General features: G+C 37.1%; 1 protein-coding gene across 4 annotated transcripts in view; it reads left to right on the forward strand.

The window, feature by feature from the left end:
* DTNA (dystrobrevin alpha) overlaps nt 1-25,344 on the forward strand; it is a 131,539-nt gene that overhangs the window by 31,968 nt on the left and 74,227 nt on the right. For all 4 annotated transcript variants that reach the window (XR_014492262.1, XR_014492263.1, XM_083360757.1 and 1 more), the window contains exons 2-3: nt 15,126-15,193; nt 21,497-21,577. Coding sequence is in view for 2 of the 4 variants with exons in the window: in XM_083360757.1 (XP_083216883.1) it covers nt 15,126-15,193; nt 21,497-21,577 (149 nt within the window). In the remaining 2 variants the exon portion in view is untranslated. The remainder of the gene's footprint in view (nt 1-15,125; nt 15,194-21,496; nt 21,578-25,344) is intronic.

Here is a 25,344-nt window from a genome sequence, read left to right on the forward strand (position 1 = left end):
TAACAACTGCCCTGGGCAGAGAGTTGGACTAGAAGACCTTCAAGGTTCCTCCCAGCCATATGATTCTATGCTTCTATTCTATGTCATTCCATGTGTGTCTGCATGTGGAAGGAAAATTAGTTTCAGTGTTCAAGATGTACCTCTCATGATTTTAGATAATAGTTTGGAAGCCTAACTTGGTCTACCAAATAAAACAGCTTATTGAATGCAATAATCTTTTCAGACTCTATGAATGTGAAAATATCTAACATAATGGAGACGATTCTTTTATAATAAATTATGCTTTTATCATATATGACAACTTTATTAATACATATTTATACATATGCAGTCAGTTGGTCATTGCATAAATTGTTTCATGTTTTAAGGTAGTTTGTAAGATGCAACTGCAAGTTTGGGAAAATAAAATGCCTTTCAAAGAGAGGCACAATATTAATTGGTATGGTGAAAATATTTGCTAGTAATATTTTTATAACTTAAAGTATGTGTGACAGTTGAGAATAAGTATGCTTCCTTGCTGCCATTCTGCATGTAGCCTTGCATGAACTCTTTTTTTCCTAATTAAATAGTATTTATTAGATTTTAATATGGGAAATATTAATATTAGAAGAAATAATTTGCCCTTTCTTCTGTAAAATACCATAAATGAAAGTTCCTTTCAGTGGACATAAATAATTAAATTCAACAACTTTTCAGTGTTGTCCTTTTGAAAAAGTTTCTAAGCAGGTATGAGGATTTCTGGATATAAAAATGCTTACACAGTCCTTTTTTTTCCCTTGTGCCATCTCATTTCTAGTTTGTACAAACCATAGTTTGCTATGGGGTGTGAATCATATCAGAGCTAATCAGGCTTGTCTCTAATTTGGGACCTCAAAAGCAGCTTCTGACTAAGTTCAGCGATGTTTAGAAAAGGGCTTGTGTTTTGCCATAATTATAACTTGCCTGCTTCTAATACTGAGAAGATAGTTATTTTAACCCATGAAAGAAAGGATGAATTAAGAGTGAATCCATACATGAATACATACATAAGCTTGCAGAATACTTCTGATACCTGAAATTAGTTGACACATAAATGCAAAATCTAAGTTATCTAGAATAAAATTAAAGAGAATTTATAATAAAAATGGTTAAATGAAAGTAAGCTGGTTTTCATATGTTATATAACAACATAAGTCGGATATTAAAAGTGTGTGAATGTATCTACTGTTTTATAAACCTTACTTATATCTTAGTACTTTTAACAAGCAATGGCATCCTAGCAGAACATGATTAAAACAGACTATCCTTTAGGAAGAGATATAGTAGTAACCCAAATTTAAATTTGTTTATGAACAATTATGAAAGGAATGCTCTTCAAAAGCAAATTATAGTGGGGGGGTTAAAAAAAGGATAACAGTGTATGCTATTTCTATATAGTAGAATGCATGTATAAAGATTGTACAAATGGAAAATAAATTTCACAAAATAAAGTAAAAGGTTACTCATAGTTTACATATTATTCGTCCCCTTCATTGGATGTATTCAATATTGGTTCTAAGTGCCACAGTGTATATATATTTAATAATGAGATATAAATTTTCTGTGTAGGAAAATGTGAAACTACATTCCTTAGCACAATCTTATATTTTAAATATTATTCAATTTCAGCAAAGCAGGTGAAAGAATTAATAATCATCTGTCCAAGTCCTTAGTTTATTAAAAAGAAGTGGGGGGGGAATCTGGCAAATGAAAAATATTTGTGTTAGTATGAATTTAAATTTAATGGGAGAACTTTTATATTCAGTTAAATTTCAGAAATACAGGTAATCCTCGACTTACAAGCCACCATTGAGCCCAGAATTTATGTTGCTAAGTGAGAAATGTGTTAAGTGAGTTTTGCCCCATTTTACAACTTTTCTTGCCACAACTGTTAAGTGAATCACTCCAGTTGTTAAATTAGTAACACGGTTGTTAAGTGAATCTGGCTTGCCCATAGACTTTGCTTGTTGGAGGGTCACAAAAGATGATTGCATGACCCGGGACATCGCAACTGTCATAAATATGAACCAGTTGTCCGAATGTACGTTACCTGACCATGGGGATGATTTAACAGTCATCTGTGAAAAAAGGTCATAAGTCACTTTTTTTAGTGCTGTTGTAACTTTAAACAGTCATTAAATGAACTGTTGTAAATTGAGGACTACATGTAATTACCTTTTATCTGCTTATCTTTTAAATTTAATATTTTCAGATGTTCCACTAGGTAGCAATATCAGTTACAATTGTTTTTATATCTATAGCTAGCATCCATGCAAAAAGCAAAAGCAGATATATATAAAAATCAGCTTAAACTTTTATTTCGAACTTTAAGGATGGAATACACACACACACACACACATATCCACACAACACTCACTTGTGATTTTGTGCCATTTTTTTTACAATGAACCCCAAAGTGGGCCAATATAATTGGTAAGACTTAGAAGACTAAGAAAGGTACCGTATATGAGCATGTAGGTCTCTAATGTCAGAAGAAGGGCTTTGTCTGACAGTACTTTTTCCAACTAATAAATTTTATCACGAACTACAGGTCACAAAAGCTTTTGCCTTCTAATAATACTAGTTAATCAGAAAAAAGTACTACCCAACTTTTTCAAGCAAAGGACACTATCTGAAGCTTACTTGTCATTCTTTACTGTATAGTGCCATATATCACATGCCTTTTTATAATACAGATCAGTTGGCAGAAATGTAAGGAAGTTCTAAAACAAGCAAATTATAGAAAACCAATTATTAATTCGATTTTATGAAATCATCAGGATCTTTTTTTTGAGTAGAAAGTGGCTCTTGTTATAAATTTGCATTTTTATAAATGTTAGATTTAACTGAGTAATTTAAAGCAAGTGCTACAGCATAGTGCTTTTATTTTTAAGTTATTTTTAGAGACACTGTTTCAATATACTGGTATTGTGGTGAAATCTGAAAGTGCTAAGTAATTTTTGAATATGATTTTGACTGAGAATTGAAAGTGGAGGATTTGTTACTTGGAGTTGGTTAGCACTAAAAATCAGGTAAATAAATAGAATATATATATATATATATATATATATATATATATATATATATATATATATATATATATATATATATATATATATATATATATATATATATATATTTAAGTATTTGTCAAGGTTTTTTGAATGGACCTTGCTAATTAACTCTTTCATTCCTGTTTTGGCCCGGCTCAGGGCTTATCCACAGGAACTATATATATGTGTATGTGTGTGTGTGTGTGTGTGTGTGTGTGTGTGTGTGTGTTTTCTGAGGTTTTTGCGGGTGTTTGTATGTAGATCTTTGGTCATTTGGGTTTTTCCCCAAGTAGAATTGAAGGTATAGGAGCAACGTTTCGACGAAATCTCATCTGTCATCCTCAGGCTGGTGGCTTCAGCTTCGTTCTTCTTCTCACACACTTCTCCCAGAAGAACGAAGCTGAAGCCACCAGCCTGAGGAATCATTCGTCTTAACATGATCACTAGTTAACATGATCACTTTCCAGTTTAGAATGGAATATTGGGAGGTTATTATGAATAGTGAAAAGGAAAAGCTCCAAATAAACACTAAGATATAAAGTTTAGCAGAAACTGAATTACTTCATGGGGATAATTTATTTATTTCAATTACACAGTATTAATTTTTAATTGTGTTATTTTAATTCAGGGTATCAAACTTCTGTCTGTTTATAATTGAAAACAAATGTTTAGAGTTTTCAAGGGCATTTGTTGTTTTCTCCTGAAGGAGGAAATGGGTGCTATGTTTTCCACATTGCAAAAGGCAAAGAGAGAAACAACATTGGTGGCTTTCTCCTTCGCACTTCCTTTGTGTCTGCTTTTTTTGGATCTGTATGACATCATTAGATTTTCTACTCTGATGGTTAGGAATTGTCTTTTTATAACTATGTCCCAGCCACTCAAAAGGAAAGAACAAAGTACATCGGGCCAATATTAAAAGGGGGTTTGTTCACATTAGAAGGAAAAATGGGAGACGTTTGCTAATAGGCTCAAAGGATAAAGAGCAGAGATACAGTTCAGCTTACTGTGTCACTGTTAAAGGGTCGAGCAGACTTCTCTGGCACTGCACGTGAGGGAATGTATGAGTCTGGCATTTGAGACAGTTGCATAGGTGTTCCATTTATATTTCTGCAAATGTAATGTTCTGGCTAGGGAGCACACAAACAGCAAAGCACAGAACAGGAAGTCAAATCAACCAATCAGTATGTAGGACACGCACCTCCTCACAGTGTGCATTTGGGATTTGGAAGGTATTTGCATCAACCCACCTGCAGCCATCTGCAACCTATACTTACCCATCAACCCCTTCGCACTGTAGATATGTGGCAATGGCTACAGGCAGTTGCTGGCAACTCTTAGTAAGCCTTAAGCACTTGGGACTGAATGGGTCTTTGGTTGCCGTAATTTAGCTTGAGTGAATGTGACAGCACAACTCTCAAGTCATGCCTGGGGTCCGGTATATAAATAAAATTATTATTATTATTATTATTATTATTCTCTGCTGCCCCTTCAAGCCACCCAAAAGTGGGTATTTAAATTTTATGCTAGTTTTACAGTGCTCAGAAAACACATTTCTATATTTAGGTCTTTAACAGTGGAGGCTTAATCACCAATTTGTGGAATTGTGAATTCTTATATTACCAGCAGTAAAACATTCGAAAATTTTTAGCACAGGCTTTGGAGGGGGAAGGTTCTGAAAAAAAAATGTCATCAAATATTTTTAAAAACCCACAGTTTTCTGTAGATACTACAGAGTATTTTCCCCATTCTCATTTTCTTATAAATCTACAGATAAATTGCTGTGCTGATAATACAGTACTTGTCATTCCTAATTTTCTGTTTAAAGAGAGAATGATTTTCAGTAGTGGTACCTTTTTCATTTTGTGAATTTATTAATACTGTTTGCCTTTAAATTTCAGCACTGCTAACAGACAGCATTTATTGAAATGGGTAACTCAAATGACTGACTACATGATGGCCATTCAGTTAATTTCCTCTCTTTTTAAAACAGCCTATCATTTCCAATCCTGAATAATGTGACATAAAGATACAGAAAAGTAAGCTGACATGATGATGCATGAACTTTCCCTGGAGTGTTTTTACCACAGCTGTTGTGGGAGGGCAAACAGAAGTCTGTTATTTGCAACACATTTATTTATTTAATTTCTGCACTGTTCACAAAAAAGAAACACCATTGCCCTTTTTAATGTCTTGTGAAGGCTCTGATTTCTCCAATAGTGGATAAGCCTGGCTTTTAAATGTTGAAAGGTTCAAGTTGACAACATTTAGCAAATAATTGTTGCAGTATCATGTTTGTTTTCTCACAGCTCTGTTTGCTTCACATAGCATTTGAAAGAACATTTTTGCAGTGAAACTGAACATGAATAAAGCATTTCTTTTCACATCAGTAGAGTAGATGCACAGACAGCTAGGGGAGGCAGCTTTGGAAGCTACCACAAAAGCTTTGCAAAAGATGCTGATGTTTTAGCAATTCAAAGAGAGATGCTTCTTGTACGTCATTCATATGTTGTTTTGCACAACTTTATTGCAAGGTATGTTCACTACTAAGCTATAATTTATATACACACAACTAAACTATAACATTTTAATATCCTTTAGTTATGGGAAATAATGTAGGATAGCCTATTTTAAAGTATTTTAAAGTATTTTAAAAATCAAATACTAGGTGAGCCATGAAAAATACCTCAATTTTTAGATTTCATTATCACAAGGATAATATACGTTTGCTAGATTTAGCGAAGTCAACATCTATCTATCTCTGAACATATGTTTGTACTGCATGTTTCAAAGGAAAACTATTATGTCTTGTGAGCTTTCATGATTTATTTCTTTAGTTTCTTTTAATTCACTGACAGATACTGTTAGAATTTTTGGCACAAAATAGAATAATGGAATATGGCCTAAAGAAATGTGCTATAGTAGCAACAAACCAGAAAAAAAGTCATGAACACTAATGGAATTAAAATGCTGAATGGCCAATCATTTGGACCCATCAGGATGAAGCCTAGAAATAACTGGGCACTTTATAATTGGACAACCAGTTTGAATTTTTATGTTGTCATTTTTAATGTTGTAAGCTGCCTGGAATGTGTGAGTTGGACAGCCATATATATTTGTTTAATAAAAATAAATAAAAATAAACATTAAGCATAGACAAGTTAAAAATGTGATTAGTAAAGAATATATCCAAAGAATGAGAAAATGCCTAAAGTCTAAAATGTCTAAAGACAAAATTGAACAGTGAAAACATCAAAGTCATTAATACCTGGTCCATACCTATTATACAAAATATTATATAAAATATGGCTGGAATTATTAACAGTTAATAATTTACTATACATTATAACATGAAGTGGACAATTTGTTATCAAAGAACAAGAAAACTCATAACTATTCTCTATGCATTATATCTCTGTAGTAATATTGATATATTAAACCTGCCCCCAGAAATGGAGGCAGAAGAAGAAAAACAATCATTGGCTAAGTACGTAAAAGATGGCCAAGAAGCATTAATGCAAGTTAAAAACTGGAACTTACTGAATGGTACAGGAAACAAAACGTTAATTTTGAAATAATGAAATAAAAACACAAAGCAAACACTGGCAAGGAAAAGCATTACATGATCAGATTTTACAAAAGATTGGGGAAAGTAAAGAAAGATAAAACCTGGCAATGACTTACAACATTAAAAAAGGAACTGAAGGTTTGATTTTAGCTGCTCAATAGCAAGCTATTTGAAATAATTTAATCAAGGCCAGAACTGAAAAATTATCAAGTGATTCAGAGTGCTGATCATATATTCAGCTCATACAAGAAGATGATACCAACTGAGTATAAACAATATACAGGTAATCCTCAACGTATGACCACAATCGAGAGCAAAATTTCTGCTGTTAAATGAGACATTTGTTAAGTGAGTCTTGCCCCATTTTACAAACTTTCTTGCCACAGATGTTAAGTGAATCATTGTAGTTGATGAGTTAGTAACCTGGTTGTTAAATGAATCTCCATTGACTTTGCTTGTCAAAAGGTCGCAAAAGGTGATCACATGACCTTGGGACACAGCAACTGACATAAGTATGAACCAGTTGCAAAGCATCTGAATTTGATCACATGATCATGGGGATGCTTCAAAGGTTGTAACTGTGAAAAATGGTCATGTCACTTTTTTCGGTGCCATTGTAACTTTCAACCATCACTAAATGAACTGTTGTAAGTCAAGGACTACTTGTAACATCGTCACCAATATTTTCATGATTGATCATTGAAATTCACTTTTTCTCCAGGAGTTGAGAACTACCTATCCACCACAGTAATACCAAGCTCAAAGGAAAAAATGTAGTAGTGGGAGTATAGCAATTCACTTCTATATTATCAGCAAGCCATTGATTGTCTTGCTACTTTTACATGAGGGATTACAGTGTAGCAGAGAACTAAACACTCCCATTTAATGTTGGTGATGGGGAAGAAATAATCTGTTCCATCAGAAATAATGGATTGTGTGGCAGTTTGAGGATTTTCATTTCTGTGTTCTTAAAATCTGAAAGCATGTATAATTGCTTCTTGCTTTCAGTTAGCCTGCTCTAGGTGTCAGGATCTTCCATTCCTAAGCTGCTTCTCTTTCAGATTTCCTGTCTCCCATTGAAGAGGAGTTCTGGCAACGTATGCTCAATGGCAGAAGAAACATTGTCCTGCAGCTGTTTTTTCTTTCTTTTTTTCTGACAAATTAAGTGGATGCTACAGAAGGTGAAGGGGAAAGGCACAAAGTGCCCTCTGCTCAGTGAGCTCAGCTGCAGCTTACAACTGCAGAATTAATTTGCCTTAGGATTTGAGATAACATTGCCTGAATCTGAAGATTTTGAGAGCTGTGGCATATTTTGACAACAATCTCCATCGGTGGAAGAAGGCAAACTATGTATATTAATTTATCCATTTAGTGATAATTCTGTGCACAATACTACTTGGATTTTTGATTTCTTTTTTAAAAGAAATGAGACAAAATGAGATCCCTTCTCAAAGGATGCTGCCCTTTTATTGCGAACAACATTATCTATTTACTGCATTCCAAAAATCTCCTTTGGCTATGATCTGTCCCTTACAATTAGGTTATATTGCTGCTGTGGCTGGTGTCACATGTTGCCTTACATTTCTACTGCTTATATTTGTTATATGCTTCGTGTTGCATTCTTTCTTGGAATTCCTTCTGGGAAAAATAACAAAGGTTATAAATAAATAAAATTTTTGACCTAGAAACTAACTGCCTGATGATCAGTCTAATGGCAGCATCTTTCAGTCTTCTTGTAGCAGTGTTTTCTACTGCTGACATTTTCATTTATATTGTTGCTAGATTTTGTTTGCAGCCCTCGCAAGTAGCATTCAGCACCTTCTTGGTTAGTTTTAGTTTAACAGCTTACACAGGATAGGTCAGCAATAAAAGCAGCTGGTCAGGAGACAAGGTCTAGAATCCAGCTGAATCCTCCGTTAAACTCAGTTTGTTTTATTTATAAAGCCAGTTGACTGAAGTTAGAAGTCTTGAGTGTGATCTGGTTTGCATAGCATAATTAGAGCATTTCTGTACTGCTATCATTTTCATTCATCAACCCTACCGAAGCAGTTTGAAAGTGATCTGTGATTTGACATGAAGAAAAAGAGAAGGGAAATCATTCCTCACCCAAAGTTGCTACAGAATTACAGAACAGAATAATAGGGTTGGAAGGGACCTTGGAGGTCTTCTAGTCCAACCCCCTGCTTTGGCAGGAAACCTATACCATTTCAGATAGATGGTTGTCCAATCTCTTCTTCGTAAAAAAAAACAACCAAAACAGGTTTGTAACCAAAACAAACAAACAAAACAACTTTACTTGATCAGAAAGCGAAAGAAAGGAAGGGGGGATATACACTTCTTGATATTCTGCACACCCTCTAACCCAGCACTAAATTTTGTAATTTGACAAAAGTCCTGGTATCTAATGCAATTTCATGCAAACACATTTTTCCAAAACAATTTTCCATGGCTACTTTTCTTATGAACTCATAGACTTTTCCCATTTCTTCTGTTTGTTTGCATCCCCACCATCTGAAAAGCAATTCTAGGACATATTTTAAAGGATATCCCTTCATTCCAGAAGGTTGACAAGCAAATATATAATGCCATAGGAAGCAAGGAGGGGAAAAAAGCACATTTTGTGTGCAAAAGTAAGCATTGCTTTGTTATAAATGTTCTCCTTCAACTGCACTTTGTACTGCTTATAGTAATAAGAGTTCATTAAAATGACTTTAGCGGGCAAGATTATTGTCTATTAATGCATTGTTTTTTTGTCTCTGTGCTAGCACCTCATCCCCATATGGTGTCTCTGTATAAAATAAATGTTCTGCTTAATAATGCTGTTATCATTCTGCCCTTTGTGCTATTGTAAAAATAATGTTGAATAATAAATCTGTCAAATCTTAATTAGATTAAAATTAATATACAAAATTCTTTTTTTTCTTTTTAAATGCAGGAACAAAAAACTCCGATATGTTTCATTTTGCCTTCTATCGTTTTAATTGCTTTTTCTTTGTTATAATTAGCACAGTACTTTAATAGGCAAAGTTTTCTTTTTCCCAGATTTATCTTATGCACACATGCATGCATGTGCATACAAGCATATAGCAGTTCTAGGTTGGTTATTGCTTGATCCAGCTTTGGTGGAACAATTGTTGCCCAAGGCCAACTCAGCAGAGATATATTCTTAATTTTCCTTATGCCAAGCACCAAATACCAATCCAACCTGGAAGCATTACCCAAAGTCCTAATTTATTTCTCTTCCATAACCAGCAATGGGTTTTCTTCATATATCAGTCCTTCAGTGCAAATCCCTTGCCCATGATGTTATTAATTTGGAGGTGAAATAGGCACAGCATACAGTATTCTTGGGCATGCAGAGTCAGTAGCAGAACCCTGGTTCCTGAGCCTCTTTCACTGTGGACCACAACCTGAGCAAGAGGTATTAATAGTGTGAACGGTGCTGTTCTCACTGAACATGGTCAGAAAAGAAGCTATAATTAGTTCAAAAAACCCCATGCAGCTTAGGAAGCCACTAAAGCTCCTTCAGCCCTTACATAACAACTTTCTTGAACTGGTTCCTGAATTTGTGACTGAAGATGCTAAATAGACTCAGCTTGCTCATACTTCCTTCAAGGTCCTTCAAGACAAACAAGGGGAAAAAAACAAGGATTCCAGGAATGTTATTTATTGTTGAAGGGTATTTTTAACAGAATCTTTAAAGTCTGTTCTAATTTTTCCCTGCCTCCTTTTGAATGACAATAAGGTAAAGATAGGGCTGTTCTAAGTCAATATCATATCATTTTCCCACAACTAAGCAACTGTTTTTGCCTCTCCCTCATTCCTCTCAAGGCCAAAACTAATTTTTTCTGCACATTTTTCTTAACGCACCCAATAGCAGTACAGTCATGAAAGAGTTATCCCACTCCATCATCCGTTTGTGCCTGATTGCTAAGAATAAGAAAAATATTTCAGGAACTGGATATCCTATTTAATAGCTTTTGGTACTAATGCAGGGCCCACCATATATTCTATGAATCATAGTCTGAGCAGCATAACTATTGGCCTTATTTTCTGGGAATTATGAAAGTTGAAGTCTAGCACATCTAGATGAGGTGAAGTTAGCAGAATATTGTTTACTCCAGGATCTGGAGTAGTAGGTTACACTTAATGAACTGAAAATTGGAAGCAAAACAACATTGCAAACAAAATGTTAATTCATCTTAGGTGGTCCAAGGAAATTAAGAATGGTGGCACCATTAGAACAGATATTTTAATTCTGTTCCATAGTACAAACAAATGATGATTGTTATAAATTAAACTACAAAGCAAGATTCAGGAGGCACAGACAATCAGATACTGAGCAGACTGCACTCAATGGGTGCCATGTTGCACTGGTTAGCACATCCAGGCAGTTAAGCTCGTGAAAATCCTATTATCAAGAATGAGACAGCAGCAAGAAAAAAATGTAATTGAATGTTGCTGTAGCATTGGTCTTCAGTTAACTGAAAACTTTTATGATCCTGCTTCCAGAGTTTATACTTAGTTGCAAAATCTAATTTTTCAGGGATAAATTAGATAATCAGAAATATGTTTAGAAATAGGGAGCTATTTTCAAAAAAGCTTAATTTTTCCCCAAGAAGCCATTTCTTTTGATGAAATACCCCAGCAGTCATCATCATGGATATGTAGATTTATGGAGCTCAACAGGATTTCACCCTTGATATTTGAATTAGCTAGTAGCATCCTGGTGTAGCCAAAGAGGGAATGATGGTACTGAGGGATTTGGGTTCTGGTTTTTCAGAAGAAAACTTTTCTAAACCTACACAAAATGCCCATCTTTTGAGCTAACAGTATCTTATAAGGAAAGGTCTATTTTTTGATCCCCATACAACCCTTGCCTGATCATGTACAGTATATGCTGTAAATAATATCAGACATGTGTCAAGAACTTGGCCCATCAATGGTTGGGAGAAAAAAATCAATATTTGGATTAAGCCATTAAAATGCAAAGTGGAAATCTTGAAATCATTTTTGCTAAGTAGAGTACCAAGAAGAGTCCATCTTGGTAACGTTGCTCAGCTACATGAATAGTCTTCAAGAAAAGGGAGTGGATGTAGGAAAAAGAATGGAATGGTCTTGTTCAATCTTTGCTGCAACTAGAAAACAAAAGTTTTAAAAATACATTTCCACAAGCCTCACAATTACCTGTATCTCTAACTGCATCTCAGTAAACATTATCCTTGGCATTTCTTACTCAAATGAAGGAAGATTGATGTTGACGCTTTGCGTTTGAAATACAGAGAAAGAGCATAAGTAGTATTACATAAAGCATCAGAGAAAGCTGAATTGCACAGTATTAACAATTTCAAAATAATGAATAATGGCATATTGTTTCTCGGAAAGATTCACATGGTTTTTCATGTTTTCCATGCTTGCTTTTTAAAATGTTCAGAAATGAAAGCACAGCTTGCCTCTGTAATAAAAAAGCAATATATTTTTGCATATTAAAATGACTGCTTCTGTTAGTACTTCTCTTTGTAGCTGTACCACCCCTTTCCCAAGAATTCAGCAAGCTGTAAGGGGCCCATACTATCTAAGGTAATGTGGTGTACTGATTTGTGCTCTAGGCAGGACCAGGAGAACATGTTCAAATTTAGCCTCAGCCATGGAAGTTTACTGAGTAACTTTAGGCCAGTCATTTTTTGTTTGTTTGTTTTTTAACAATTGGGCTTATCTATAAGTGCTATTAAGGGATGCGGTGGCTCAGTGGGTTAGGACGCTGAGCTTGTCGATCAGAAGGTCGGCAGTTTGGCGGGTCGAATCCCGAGTGCCGCGTAGCAGAGTGAGTGCCTGTTACTCGTCCCAGCTTCTGCCAACCTAGCAGTTCGAAAGCACGTAAAAATGCAAGTAGAAAAATAGGGACCACTCCGGTGGGAAGGTAACAGCGTTCCGTGCGCCTTTGGCGTCTAGTCATGCCGGCCACATGACCACGGAGACATCCTCGGACAAGCGCTGGCTCTTTGGCTTTGAAACGGAGATGAGCACCGGCCCCTAGAGTCGGAAACGACTAGCACGCATGTGCGGGGGAACCTTTACCTTTACCTTTACCTTTATAAGTGCTATTATCTCTCTCATTGTTTTCAGAAGCCCCCATTTTGTTTCAGTCTTAACTACCTGAGTTTGTTGCTTGAGAGTGATGCATGGCATTTATTTCTTCAGGTAATTTAAATCATTTCAGTTCTCAGAAGAAACCATTAAATACCTATAAGGGAAGGTAACAGTAACTCCACTAACAAACTGTTTCACTTCAAAAGGTACCCATCAGCCTCTTCTAGAGCAATTCTGAAAATACTGATACAACTGCTTTGCTGCTTTAAAACAAGGTTAATTTGTATTGCATCTGTATCATATTGGAAACATGCTTAGCTTAACTTTAAGGATGGGACCAGTATAACCTGCCTTCTTGTGTGAGGTCCTTTTGTGGAGGTTCCAGTGATGATAAATTACCTTCTTGATTATGATGTCCTTTTTGATGTATTATAAATGAAAGAACAACTTTCATCTCGTTCTAATCTGCTGTACTGGTTCTTCCTAAATACAACCCAACGTAAGATTTTCAGAGTCTTCATATGTTTTTATAGTGGATGATTCAAATCCTATTCCCATTTCATGGGCTGTTATAGTAGTAGCCATAAAGAATTTATCCTCTCAGATTGCCATACTGCATAGTTAGTTTAAAGCATGTTGACATAAAGTTCGTGTTATGACAAGATTTCATTGCATATATATATATATATATATATATATATATATATATATATATATATATATATATATATATATATATATATATATATATATATATATATATATATATATAAAGTACTTGCCTATTTTGGAAGACTGATCTAGGAAATTCAACTATTTTGAAGGAATATAATTGATGTCCAATATCAACATTGCTACATTACCGTTGTAATGTTGGTCAACTTGGTTAATTATCCTGACCATGATGTTACACTTACAGTTGCCAGAACTTATTAATTTAATAAATAAAAATTGACTTAGTATGTGAACTATTATACATTTCCTTTTGTCTAATGTAGATACTTGGGATATTACAGAGAAATTTGTGTACTATATTCACTGAATATAACAGCTGAAGAAGGCAGAAGCCAAAATAAATATTTTTCTGTTTCTAGTTTCTGTTGTATTAATCACTCTTGGATGCATGGATGAAGTGGGATGGATGTATAAATAGACACATTATTGTAGACTCATATTATATTATATTGTACAAACAAAGGAAAATACATGATTTCTGGATCTCCTGTATAATATTATTTTATGTGTTGTTAAAATCTGTGTTAGCTTTGAAAAATGGGCTAACTTTTCTCTGCTCTTGCTGTTCATAACCCTGCTGGAGGAAAAATTGTTAATATATAGGAATTTGTATATAATGAAAAAAATATTAATGGACTCTGGGGGAAGTTTATATCAGAAAAATAATATGGGCCAACAGTTAAAAATTTTCTCACACAAGAAACCTCCAACAGGAGCTCTAAAGTAAAATAAACATAATTTAATTATGGATCAAATTATAACATTTAATTTGTTTCATTATTTATTTGTTTCATTATTTATAGTGAAATGACAAGAAAAAACTATTTTTATCAATAGAAATAATGGTTGCCATCATCAATAGAGTTTAATCAAAGAAGTATTTTTAAAAATCCTTCTCCGTCGTCTTCTCCTTCTTGCAAGGCAAAAATTGAACACACACTTATTGAATTATCACACTTGGTGTAAACTAGCAGCTTTTTTTCCCTTTCACGCTGTACATACCTCATTTATGAATAGAAGAGATCGATGCTACTAGCACTTTTCAATTATAAAAAGTCTTATGAAAGAACACAGAACTATTTTCTGATATTATCCAAGAATTGGTGTTAAATGTATAGCTGAGAAAAACTGCTGGTAGATAAATGTTTGTTGTTAAATTCAGGAAGGGAATCAGACTGAAATTTATAATCTGAAGTTTAAAATCCATTATGGGAAGGTGTGCATTATTTCTCCATAAGACACTCTAAACTAAACTGAATTGAAATTAAACTGAAGCTGACCTATGTTCTTCCTTTTGTTTCCCAATGGTGAACACATTTCAGTATATTTTGTCTAAAAGTTTCAAAGGGCTTTAAGCATTATGATTGGTTGCACAGTCATCCAGATATTTAGACTGGATTTGGCCCCATTTCCAGACTGTATTGATATCCATAATAACACTTTTACTTGGTGCCATATATATTTATTTTGTACTCCTTTAATAATTTTAATGGTTTTTATGTTTTATGCCTAGAGTCATTTGTTGAGATGGGAGGCTTTAGAAATCAAATAAATAAATAAATATTGAATATAGAATTAGAAAAACAATGCACTGAATTTTTCTTATATTTAATGTCCTTAGATTGCAAATGGTCCTGAAGATATGTTTATAATTTTTTTATTAGAATGATTGAAGATTGTGGGAAAAGAGGCGCTACCATGGCAGAAAGGAGGCAGCTGTTTGCAGAAATGCGTAAGTGCTATGGCATTTTATATTTTGTTTTACTGTTTTTCCAACAGATGTAAGATTTCTTGGGAAAGGCCAACAGGATAGAATATATCCGTGGTAAATATTACATGGATTTTTGCTCTGAGCTATAGGCAGTTTGTTCTACAAAACAAGACTTTCCAACACAAAGCAGGAGCAAGAAATTACATTTAATTGACAAAATGCTGCTTTTTTATTATTTCAATGCAGACATAGAGCTAAATATCTCTAGTATTCTGTCTTTGGGAGAAAAGGAATGTGAAAATCAAAGCAATTGTTTCTCACCAATAACCATACTGAAACTCAAATATATTTTCTCACTATAATTCAATTTTCTTCACTGGATGCTGACCCAATTTGCTGGGACTGAATTTTCCCCAATGCTTAGAAAGCAAAGGCAAAGGTTGTTCTAATTCTGTATAATCTCAGGTGCGTCTTGTTCTATGTAATCTATGTAATCTGTTTTGGATTGTTCAATCGCAACCAATGCGTTGAGATTTTTCTGGGTTTCTTAAAATCACACTTTTGGTTTCTTAATTTTAAATATGTTTAAAAGTTTGTCAGAATACAAATGTTTGACATTTTAATTTGTGGGTAGAATTGAAACAGTATAACGTTGACATTAATATTAGAACTATGCAATGCTTCAGGCTGAAAAGCAACAAAAGATTTTGAACGATAAGGAGTCATACGTGTAGCAGCCGAGTGCAGTTCTTAACCTGAATGTATATTTTCCCAAAATCGTGTGATACCAGTGAGGGACATCTATGCAATAGCAGGAAGAGATATGCAGACTAATGCCACACACTTCAAAGGATCTCTTTTCCTTCAAATTTAGTGCGCTGTGCATTCTAATTAAGATAACTTGCAGTTGAACTGAATCCTTCACAATGCACCTGGTCAGCAAACTAAAGTCATCTAAACATCTAAAGCAGGGGTCTTCAAACTTGGCCCTTTTATGACTTGTGGATTTCAACTCCCAGAATTCTTCAGCCAGGCATGCTGGCTGAGGAATTCTGGCAGTTGAAGTCCATAAGTCATATAAGTTTGAAGACCCTTGATCTAAAGCCATCTAAAGCTTACCTACTGTATATGTAAGTAAAGATCCAAAGCTATATCAGTGTTTTGCAGATGCATTTCAACTGCATCTTGACTTATTAATGTGATGGATTGCTCCTTCAAATAGATCTTGTAGATCTGTATTGCTAATATTTATTCTCATTGTTAAATGACCCAATTAATACTTGAGGAATTATTATTATGGAAGTCCTTCAAAAGACTCAATTCTTTAAAAAAATAAATGTATTTCTTTGACAGGGAATGAAACAGAACTGTGCTAAAACAAAATTTTAAAAAATCCCAGAAATATTTAAAAAAAGAAAAAAGCTAATTTAGTAATATTCAATAGTTAACATATGACAATAAAAAAAGAAAAAAACTGGGGAACACTGGAATGGTTTCTTATGTGTTTGACAACATGACCAGTGATTAAAGTAAATTCTCAGGATGAAACACTGAATGATTCAGGGCAATCTTTGCCAGCAATAAATGGCACTGAAGCAGTTAGTTGGTAAAAGGAACTTGTCTAGAGTATTTGGTGGGTGAAAAGTCAAAAATAAGTAAAAGTTTTGTTAGTGGCAATAAAGAGTGGAGAGTTGGAGACCTCTGTCTTAGAGCAACCCTTTCTTAACATCTTTTAAATAAAACCTTCTTGCTAATGGGCTAACCCAGGTGTAGGCAACCTAGGCTCTTTTATGACTCATGGACTTCAAGTCCCAGAATTCCTGAGTCAGCTGTGCTGACTCAGGAATTCTGGGAGTTGAAGTCCATGAGTCATAAAAGAGCCGAGGTTGCCTACCCCTGGGCTAACCAATGAAATGCTTCCATTTTGCTAATTAAATTTCATTATTTTATCATAACCAAAGCATATTGCATTATATTCTGAAAACAGTAAACAGTATCTTTGAATCATAAGGCTGAAATTGTTTGATTTTACCTTGGAGAATTATCTTAGCCTAGTTGTAATAAAAAACAGATTTGTGTTTGCAGAGTAGAGCACTATTTTTTTTCTTTTTCCTGCCTTTTTCTCACAGATCCCCAGATTAGGATAACCCTTGCTCCAACATTACAAATAGACTGGATGAATTAGAACATAGTAAGTGCTCAGGCAAAGAGTCCTCTTGCAATCTGTGTTCTCCAGTGAATGTTATAAACAAATTTATCCAAGGACCGTAAGTAGGTCATATCTGGTTTAAAGATAACATATCAGCTTCAGTCAAGCAAAGATACTGATTCACAGTTGATGCTAACAGTTGTATCTGATTGCTTTTCTAACTTGGTTTACATAAATCGGGAAAGGGCAATTCACTATTAACAATAAAAGCCTTTTTTATGCAGGTCTGGTGCCTCCCAAATTCTTTAGCAAATTCTTTGGGACAGTAAACCACAAAATTATGTTAGTACGATTTCCTGCAAATACTAGAAAGAGAATTAAAGGAACAGGTGTGTTAATTCTCCATGTCCATTACTGATAAAATTTAATTTTCCAAGTAACAAAGAAGTCTTCAAACCCAGTCTGGCACTTCAATAATGGTGTCAGATCCCTGCCTTAGCTCATGGTTGCTAAAAAATAACAACTGTTGCCCTTGGTTGCTGAAAGATTTTCTTTCCCTGTCGTAATCAATAGATTAAACCTCCACTGAAATAATTGTGTGAGTCTATTACTCAGCTTACCATGCCTTGTCCGCTCTTCAGGAGGACCTCTGCCAATAAATAAATAAAAATACCCCAGTAGGAAATGTCCATGAAGTCACCAAGAGTTCAGTTCAAAAGAGCTTTTTATATAAACTAAACTGTTAATTTTAAGAACTTTCCTTCTATTAGAACTCAGCTTTTGGTATTTGCTTTATATTGTTTACTTGTGGTTTGATCATACTGGGAGTAAGGCAACATATTTATTTAATGCACAAGTATAGTATAGGTGGTACCTTGCTCAACAGTAGCATCTGTGAGAGGGATCTCGGAGTCCTAGTGGAGAATCACTTAAATATGAGCCAGCAGTGTGCTGCAGCTGGCAAAAAAGCTAACACAGTGCTAGGCTGCATTAACAGGGATAGAATCAAGATCATGTGAAGTGTTAATATCACTTTACAATGCCTTGGTAAGGCCACACTTGGAATACTGCAATTTCCAATTACTTTATTTCCAATTGAGGAACACTCAATTGGAAATGACAACTGTTTTGCGCAGTGGTGAAGGCACCAGACTAAAAACCAGTTGATCATGAGTTTTGGCCCAGCTTTAGGCTAAAGTCTGGTAGATAACTTTGGGCCTAGGAAGAAGGCAAGAGCAATCCATTTTTGAAAATCTTGCCAGTTGCAGGGACTTGACCAGACAATAGCAAGGAGTCAACATGCATTCAAAGGTACACACACACACACACACACACACACACACAAACACACACTGGGAAATAGGGATTGTCCCTCTAGAAGATAGGCTTAAGATACAGAAGAATCTTAACAGACTTGAATATTGGGCGCTATCTAACAAAATGAAATTCAATGGTGCAAAAAAGTAAGGTTCTACATTTACAGTAGGCAAGAAAAACCAAATGCACAGGTATAGTAGAGGTGGTACCTGGCTCAATAGTAGCAACTGTGAGAAGGATCTTGGAGTCCTAGTAGATAATCACTTAAATATGAGCCAGCAGTATGCTGCAGCTGCCAGAAAAGCCAAATACAGTGCTAGGCTGCATTAACAGAGGAATACAATCAAGATCACGTGAAGTGTTAATACAATGCCTTGGTAAGGACACACTTGGAATACTGCATCCAGTTTTGGTCACCATGATGTAAAAAAGATGTTGAGACTCTAGAAAGAGTACAGAGAAGAGCAACAAAGATGATCAAGGGACTGGAGGCTAAAACATATAAGGAACGGTTGCTGGAATTGGGAATGTGATGTGTCGCGACATATTGTGCCTTTTTTCCATTGCTGGCAATGGGATGGGCACGGTTTCAGCATGATGTATCTGGCTGATGGTATAGGGTTTCCTGCCTGAGCAGGGGGTTGGACTAGATCAGACATGTCAAACACAAGGCCCGCAGGCCGGATGCGGCCCGACATGTGGTTCCATCCGGCCCGGGGACCTGCTCTGAAAAGATCGAAGGACTGGCCCGCTGCACCTTGGCCTGGCCCAGGCTGACCGGGCGCTGATCTACAACCTGGTTGCAGCCATCAAAGCCAAACGTGCTCAGCATTAAATCCACGGGGCAGCCCTGCCCTGCCCCCTCCGTGCACGCGCAAGCAGAGTCCAGTGTCCCTACTGGCTGTCTTGTTATGCATGCTGACTTCGTCCAGGACGCTGGCACTGGCTGTCTCCTGTGCGCACAGTCGGGGGGTGGGGCAGATGTGGCAAGGCAGCTCCTTGCTGATTCCAGTGGATCTTAGGCTGAGTGTGTTCTGGCTTTGATGGACGCAACCAGTTTGTAGATCTGCACCAACCCCCATCCCCACCAGCACTTCCAGCCTTGCAGCCATGAGGCTTTCCTTTCACTGGGACAGACCCCGCCCTCTCCATGCGGGATAACAAGACCGACAGCAACATGGCAGCAGTGGAAATCTCTCCCCCTCCCATCACCCCTTCCTGAGTGTGGAGGAAGGAAAGAGATGAGAAGGAAGGAAGTGTAGCGGAGATGGGAATTGCAGGGGGATCAGCGCTGCCTGGGAGGCTTTGCCAGAGCTCTGATGTTTCAGCAGAGAGGTCAGGAGCTCCAGAGGCCTCTGTGGAGGCTGGGGGCAGGGCGAGGCTCTTGGGGAGGAATTTTTAAAGGGGTAGAGAAGATTGACTGGGGGAAGAATATTTTAGTTTCTCTTTTCCGGAGAGACAAGCCAGAAGGAGGGAGAACAAGGTAGGAAGGCAAAAAGGTTTTTTTATTCTCTCTCCAGAGAATAAACTTCCTACCTCACTCTCCCTCCTTCTGGCTTGTCTCTCCGGAAAAGAGAAACTAAAATCTTCTTTCCACAGTCAATCTCCTCTTCCCCTTTAAAAATCCCTCTCCAAGAGCCCCGCCCCACCCCCAGCATCCGCAGAGGCCTCTGGAGCTCCCGACCTCTGCTGAATCCCCAGAGCTCTAGCAAAGCCTCCCAGCCAGCGCCGATCCCCCCCAATTCTCCTCTCTGCTACACTTCCTTCCTTCTCTCCTTCTCATCTTTCCTTTTTCAATGCTCAGGAAGGGGTGATGGGAGGGGGAGAGATTGCCAGCGCTGCCTTGTTGCTGCCGGTCTTGCTATCCTGTGTGGGGAGGGGGGTCTGTGCCAATGAAAGCGATGCCTTGTGGCTGCGAGGGTGGAGGTGCTGGTGGGGGGGGTTGGTGCTGATCTCCTGTGTGCACACCGGGGGGGCAGGACAGAGGTGGCTAGGCAGCTCCTTGCTGGTTCCAGTCGATCTTAGGCTGAGTGTGTTCTTGCTTTGATGGACGCAACCAAGTTGTAGATCAGCACCAACCCCCACCAGCACTTCCAGCCTTGCAGCCATGAAGCTTTCCTTTCAACAGGATCACCCCCACCTACCCACATAGTATAGGAATGGCCAGCAGCAGCATATTAGTGCTGGCAATCCCTCCCCCTCCCATTACCTCTTCCAGACTGCAGGGGAAGGAAAGAGATGAGAAGGCAAAGGGAGGGAGGGAGGGAGGAACAGAGAAAGGAAGGGAAGAAGGAAGGAACAGAGGGAGGAAGGAATGGAGGGAGGAAGGGAGGAAGGAAAGAACAGAGGATGTAAGGGAGGGAGGGTGGGAGGGACCATGTCCTGGCACTCGCCCCAGTCCCATCCTTCTCTGCCAGAGACCCTCAGTTCTGCTCCAGTCCTACCCAGGAATTCCTGAAGCAAGTGATGTTGAGCTGGCCACGCCCACCCAGTAGGCCATGCCCATCCTAGCCACACCCACCCAGTAGGCCACGCCCACCTGCCCCCCCCCAAGGACAACCACAATGCTGATGTGGCCCTCAATGAAATTGAGTTTGACACCCCTGGACTAGATGAGCTCAAAGGTCCCTTCCAACCTTATTGTTGTTGTTGTTGTTATTAAACTATATTGGCTTTCAATATAGTAAATTGAAAGTTTGAACTTCCCCTTTGGTAAAATCTTTTACCCAAAATTAACTTATTCTGTGTAAGTAATAAAAAGCCCCAAAATATCCTAGAGAAAGTTTATTTGAATACTGTTGGGTGAGGTTTAGGCACAGAAAACATATATCTTAGCATATATATTTCTCTACCATTAGGGGCTCAAGATCTGGATCGTATCCGTTTGTCCACTTACCGAACAGCATGTAAGCTTAGATTTGTGCAGAAAAAATGCAACTGTAAGTATATCACTGATTAATTTGTATTACCTTCATTAGTCTACTACTGTAGAATTGTGCATGTTCTACATCTGTTAGGAATTAATGTTAATAATCTTTCAGAAAATGCAAATGACATCACCTGACTCTTCAGAAGAGCAAGGTAATCCACAACTCTTTATATCTGCATCAAAACTTCTAAACCTACATGCAAATATAAAGAGGATAGAGCTTATATGTTACTGAGGTAAAATTGTAAGCTTTCCTGTCACAATTTTGCTGTTTAATACTATTGTGTTTGTTTATTTTATTGGGTATTATCTTTTGCACCTTGGTGTAACGTAACTTTTAAATGCCTGCAGTAATAACATACTAATTTTTGCTTTTAAAAATTTCACTGTTAGAATGGTAAACAAATTAGCATGTTTTTACATACAAAGAATTAATTATATAAGCTATCCTTGGGAATGTGACATGCTTTTCAAATGATCAGCACTATACAATTATTTGGCAATATCTATTAGCATTTTCCATGCTGCGGAAATCAAACACTGTAGCATTCAATAGCATTTAAAAGATGTCTATGGGAGTTTATGTGGGAAGGATTCTTTCTTTGGCTCTGCTTCCCAGGTGGATCATGAGAACTTCTTCATACAGTACAGCTCTTTGCAAAGCAGACCTCATCTCTCATTATTTACTGTTACTTTGTAGAAACTTGAATGCAATGATTATTTTTTTGCCTGAATCACTAATTAAGATAGACGCAGCTTTCATAGTTTAGGGCAGGGGTAGGCAACCTCAGCTCTTTTATGACTCATGGACTTCAACTCCCAGAATTCCTGAGCCAGCCAAGCTCAGGAATTCTGGGAGTTGAAGTCCATGTGTCATAAAAGAGCCGAGGTTGCCTACCCCTGGTTTAGGGGGTATTTAAAAACAGAAGAAATGAAGCCTTTTCTGTTCACGAGAACTAATACATGTAGAATCTGCTCGGTGTCTTTCCTGATATTCATCTCTCCATTTGTGTTGGTGGAATGTCATACTGTACATTGGTTTACACCAAGCATGGGCAATCTGTGTGGCATGTAATCCTTGGTTGCAAAAATAATGTGGCCTTCAGAACAGCAGTAAATCCCATTTGCATTTCCCATTGGATGGCTGGTTGTTGATTTCCTATAAATTTGGAAACCAGAGTATAATATAAGGAAGAATCATATTGTTTAAAATTGATGGGATGACAAAAATAGAATTATATTTGTATGTGGCCCATGAAGAACCCACACCTTTAAAGATCTACTCTCTTAATAAACAGTAAAAGAGTAAGTAATGCTAATGCTATGATATCCCTATGTGCTAACCCTTCTCCTTTGTTCTAAATGTCTATCTAAGGACCTTGTTTCATTCAGTGGCAATATTAAAGTTGTTTTAATACATCCCTATCCTCCTCCAACTTTGCCTTTAATTTCCTTCTTGATTTTTACCATTCCTTCCCTTCTTCTCTACTACTGTACTAATCTTGCCTAATCCTTCTGTGTGACCCTTATTTCTTTGCCATCTCCAATATTGTTTCCACCATCTCACTTCCTTCTTCCATGTGCAGCACAAATAAAGTAGTAGTGTCCTGTATTGATTCAACTGTTGGTCTAGAACACGGATGTCAAACTTGCCACATCACATGACATGCTGCGACGTATCGCAACTCTTTTTGCATTGCTGGCAATAAGGTGGGCACGGCTTCGGTATGATGAAACCAGCCCATGGGCCAGCAGTTTGACACCCCTGGTCTAGAAGAAGAGTAGGCAACCTGTAACCCCCAGGGTTTATGGTGCTCTTGGGCCTCTTTTTTATGAGTACCAAAGTCCATTTCAAACACTTTGAAAATTGGCACTATGGTTCAAAGCAGGAATCATGTGCATAATTTGTTTGAGCCAGAGTCTTGTAAAGATGGAGGCATGAGTATTACCTACATCATGGTGTAAGAGTACATACCTGAATGAACAGTTCCAAGGCATTTAATAGTAGATATGTCATTAATAATGAAAACTTCATTCCTTATGTTCAGCTTTCTGTAGCCTTGACTTACACAAAGTTTTGACTTTCAATTTTCATGATATCCTTGACTGTAGCCTTCGCTTCACCACTCTCAACCACTTAAAAACCTTTTACTTATCAGCATGACTCATTCTCAGCTTTCACTGCTGCTCTTCTCTCCTTAAACATGGGCATTGTGCTATCTCATTTTTTCATTCTCATAGATGTATCTTCTTCAAAACTCATAGTTTTCACAAAGTCATGATGTCCTTAATAAATCAAACGTCATTATTTTTGAAGAGCAGTTATCTTTAGTCTTTTAACTTTACCTTTTTCTCCCATCATTCCTCTCTATTATTTTGTCCACTTTATATTTTGGACTGACTGTTCTGTACCAGCCTGCTACCGGCCCTGCAGCAAAAGCAGGGACAACCCCTTTACAAACGGCAAGAGGCTGGAATAAAGCCTGCCAAATTTATTCACATAAAACAGAGCAAGACAAGACACCAACCATAAAACACGAGCTAAGAAGCAGGAACAATCTAAGCAGTTGCCTTCAGCAAACCAGCCCTCCCACACATTCCCCTTAAATACAGTTCAGGGCGTGGCCTCTCTGTGCCTCCTTCCGAGGTGCCCCATTGCCTTCCTCTGTTTACTCCTGACTGACTGCCTCCTGCGTCGGGCGTCCTTGAACAGGGCCAGCTGTGGGTCATCTTCATCCACGCTGTCAGGCTCACACAGCTGGGTCTGCATCGTGACCAGATGAGAGGGGCCTGGCTGGGGGCTCTCATCAAGCTGTCCAATCCCCTCAGCAAGCTCTTCAACACCCCCCTCCTCCTCCTCTGAGTCGTCCGACCCAACTGCCGAACCCACAGGCTGACCCTGAATCACAACACTGACTCATCTGTAGACTATGAAAAGTTCTAAAAGAAACAATGTATAAGTTTACAGATATGTAGCCATGAACAAATATCACAGTTGCTAACAACAAAGATTTTTATATAAATTTGAACAGGATCTATAAGTAGTCCTTGACTTACAATACTTCATTTAGTGACTGTTCAAAGTTACAATGGCACTGACAAAAGTGATATGACCATTTTTTACACTTACAACTGTTGCAGCATCTCCATGGTCATGTGATCAAAATTCAGGAGCTTGGCAACTGACCCATATTTATGACGGGGTCATGTGATCACTTTTTACAACCTTCTGATAAACAAAGTCAATAGGAAAGCCGGATTCACTTAACAACTGTGTTATTAACTTAACAACTGCAGTGATTTACTTAACAACTGTGGCAAGAAAGGTTGTAAAATGGGGCAAAACTCACTTAACAAATGTTTCACTTAGCAACAGAAATTTTGAGCTCAATTGTGGTCGTCAGTCTAGGACTACCTATAAAGTCTTGATAAAGTAAGGATATTTTCTGCAAAATTCAAAATGGACTGTGCATATTTTATAGAAATAGAGTATGTGATGAAAATTGTGAGGGGTCCCAAGTTAAAAGTACAGATAATACCAACATGAATTTTGGCTCTGATTTCAGAATAGTGGGCCACTGGGATAATTCACAGTATGTCTTTAAAAATTGGAATTCCAAAACTACTGTTCAGTTTTCCTTAGTCTAAAATGCTTTATATGCTCATAGTGAAGGTTTTTTGCTTTTATTTTTAGTCATTTATTCTTAAAAGCATTTAGTAAGACAAAATCTGCCATTTTTTACACTGGTCTATAACTACTGAGTCAGAGTGTAGCCA

Source organism: Vipera ursinii (genome assembly GCF_947247035.1).
Source record: "Vipera ursinii genome assembly, chromosome: 3".
Lineage (NCBI taxonomy): Eukaryota > Metazoa > Chordata > Lepidosauria > Squamata > Viperidae > Vipera > Vipera ursinii.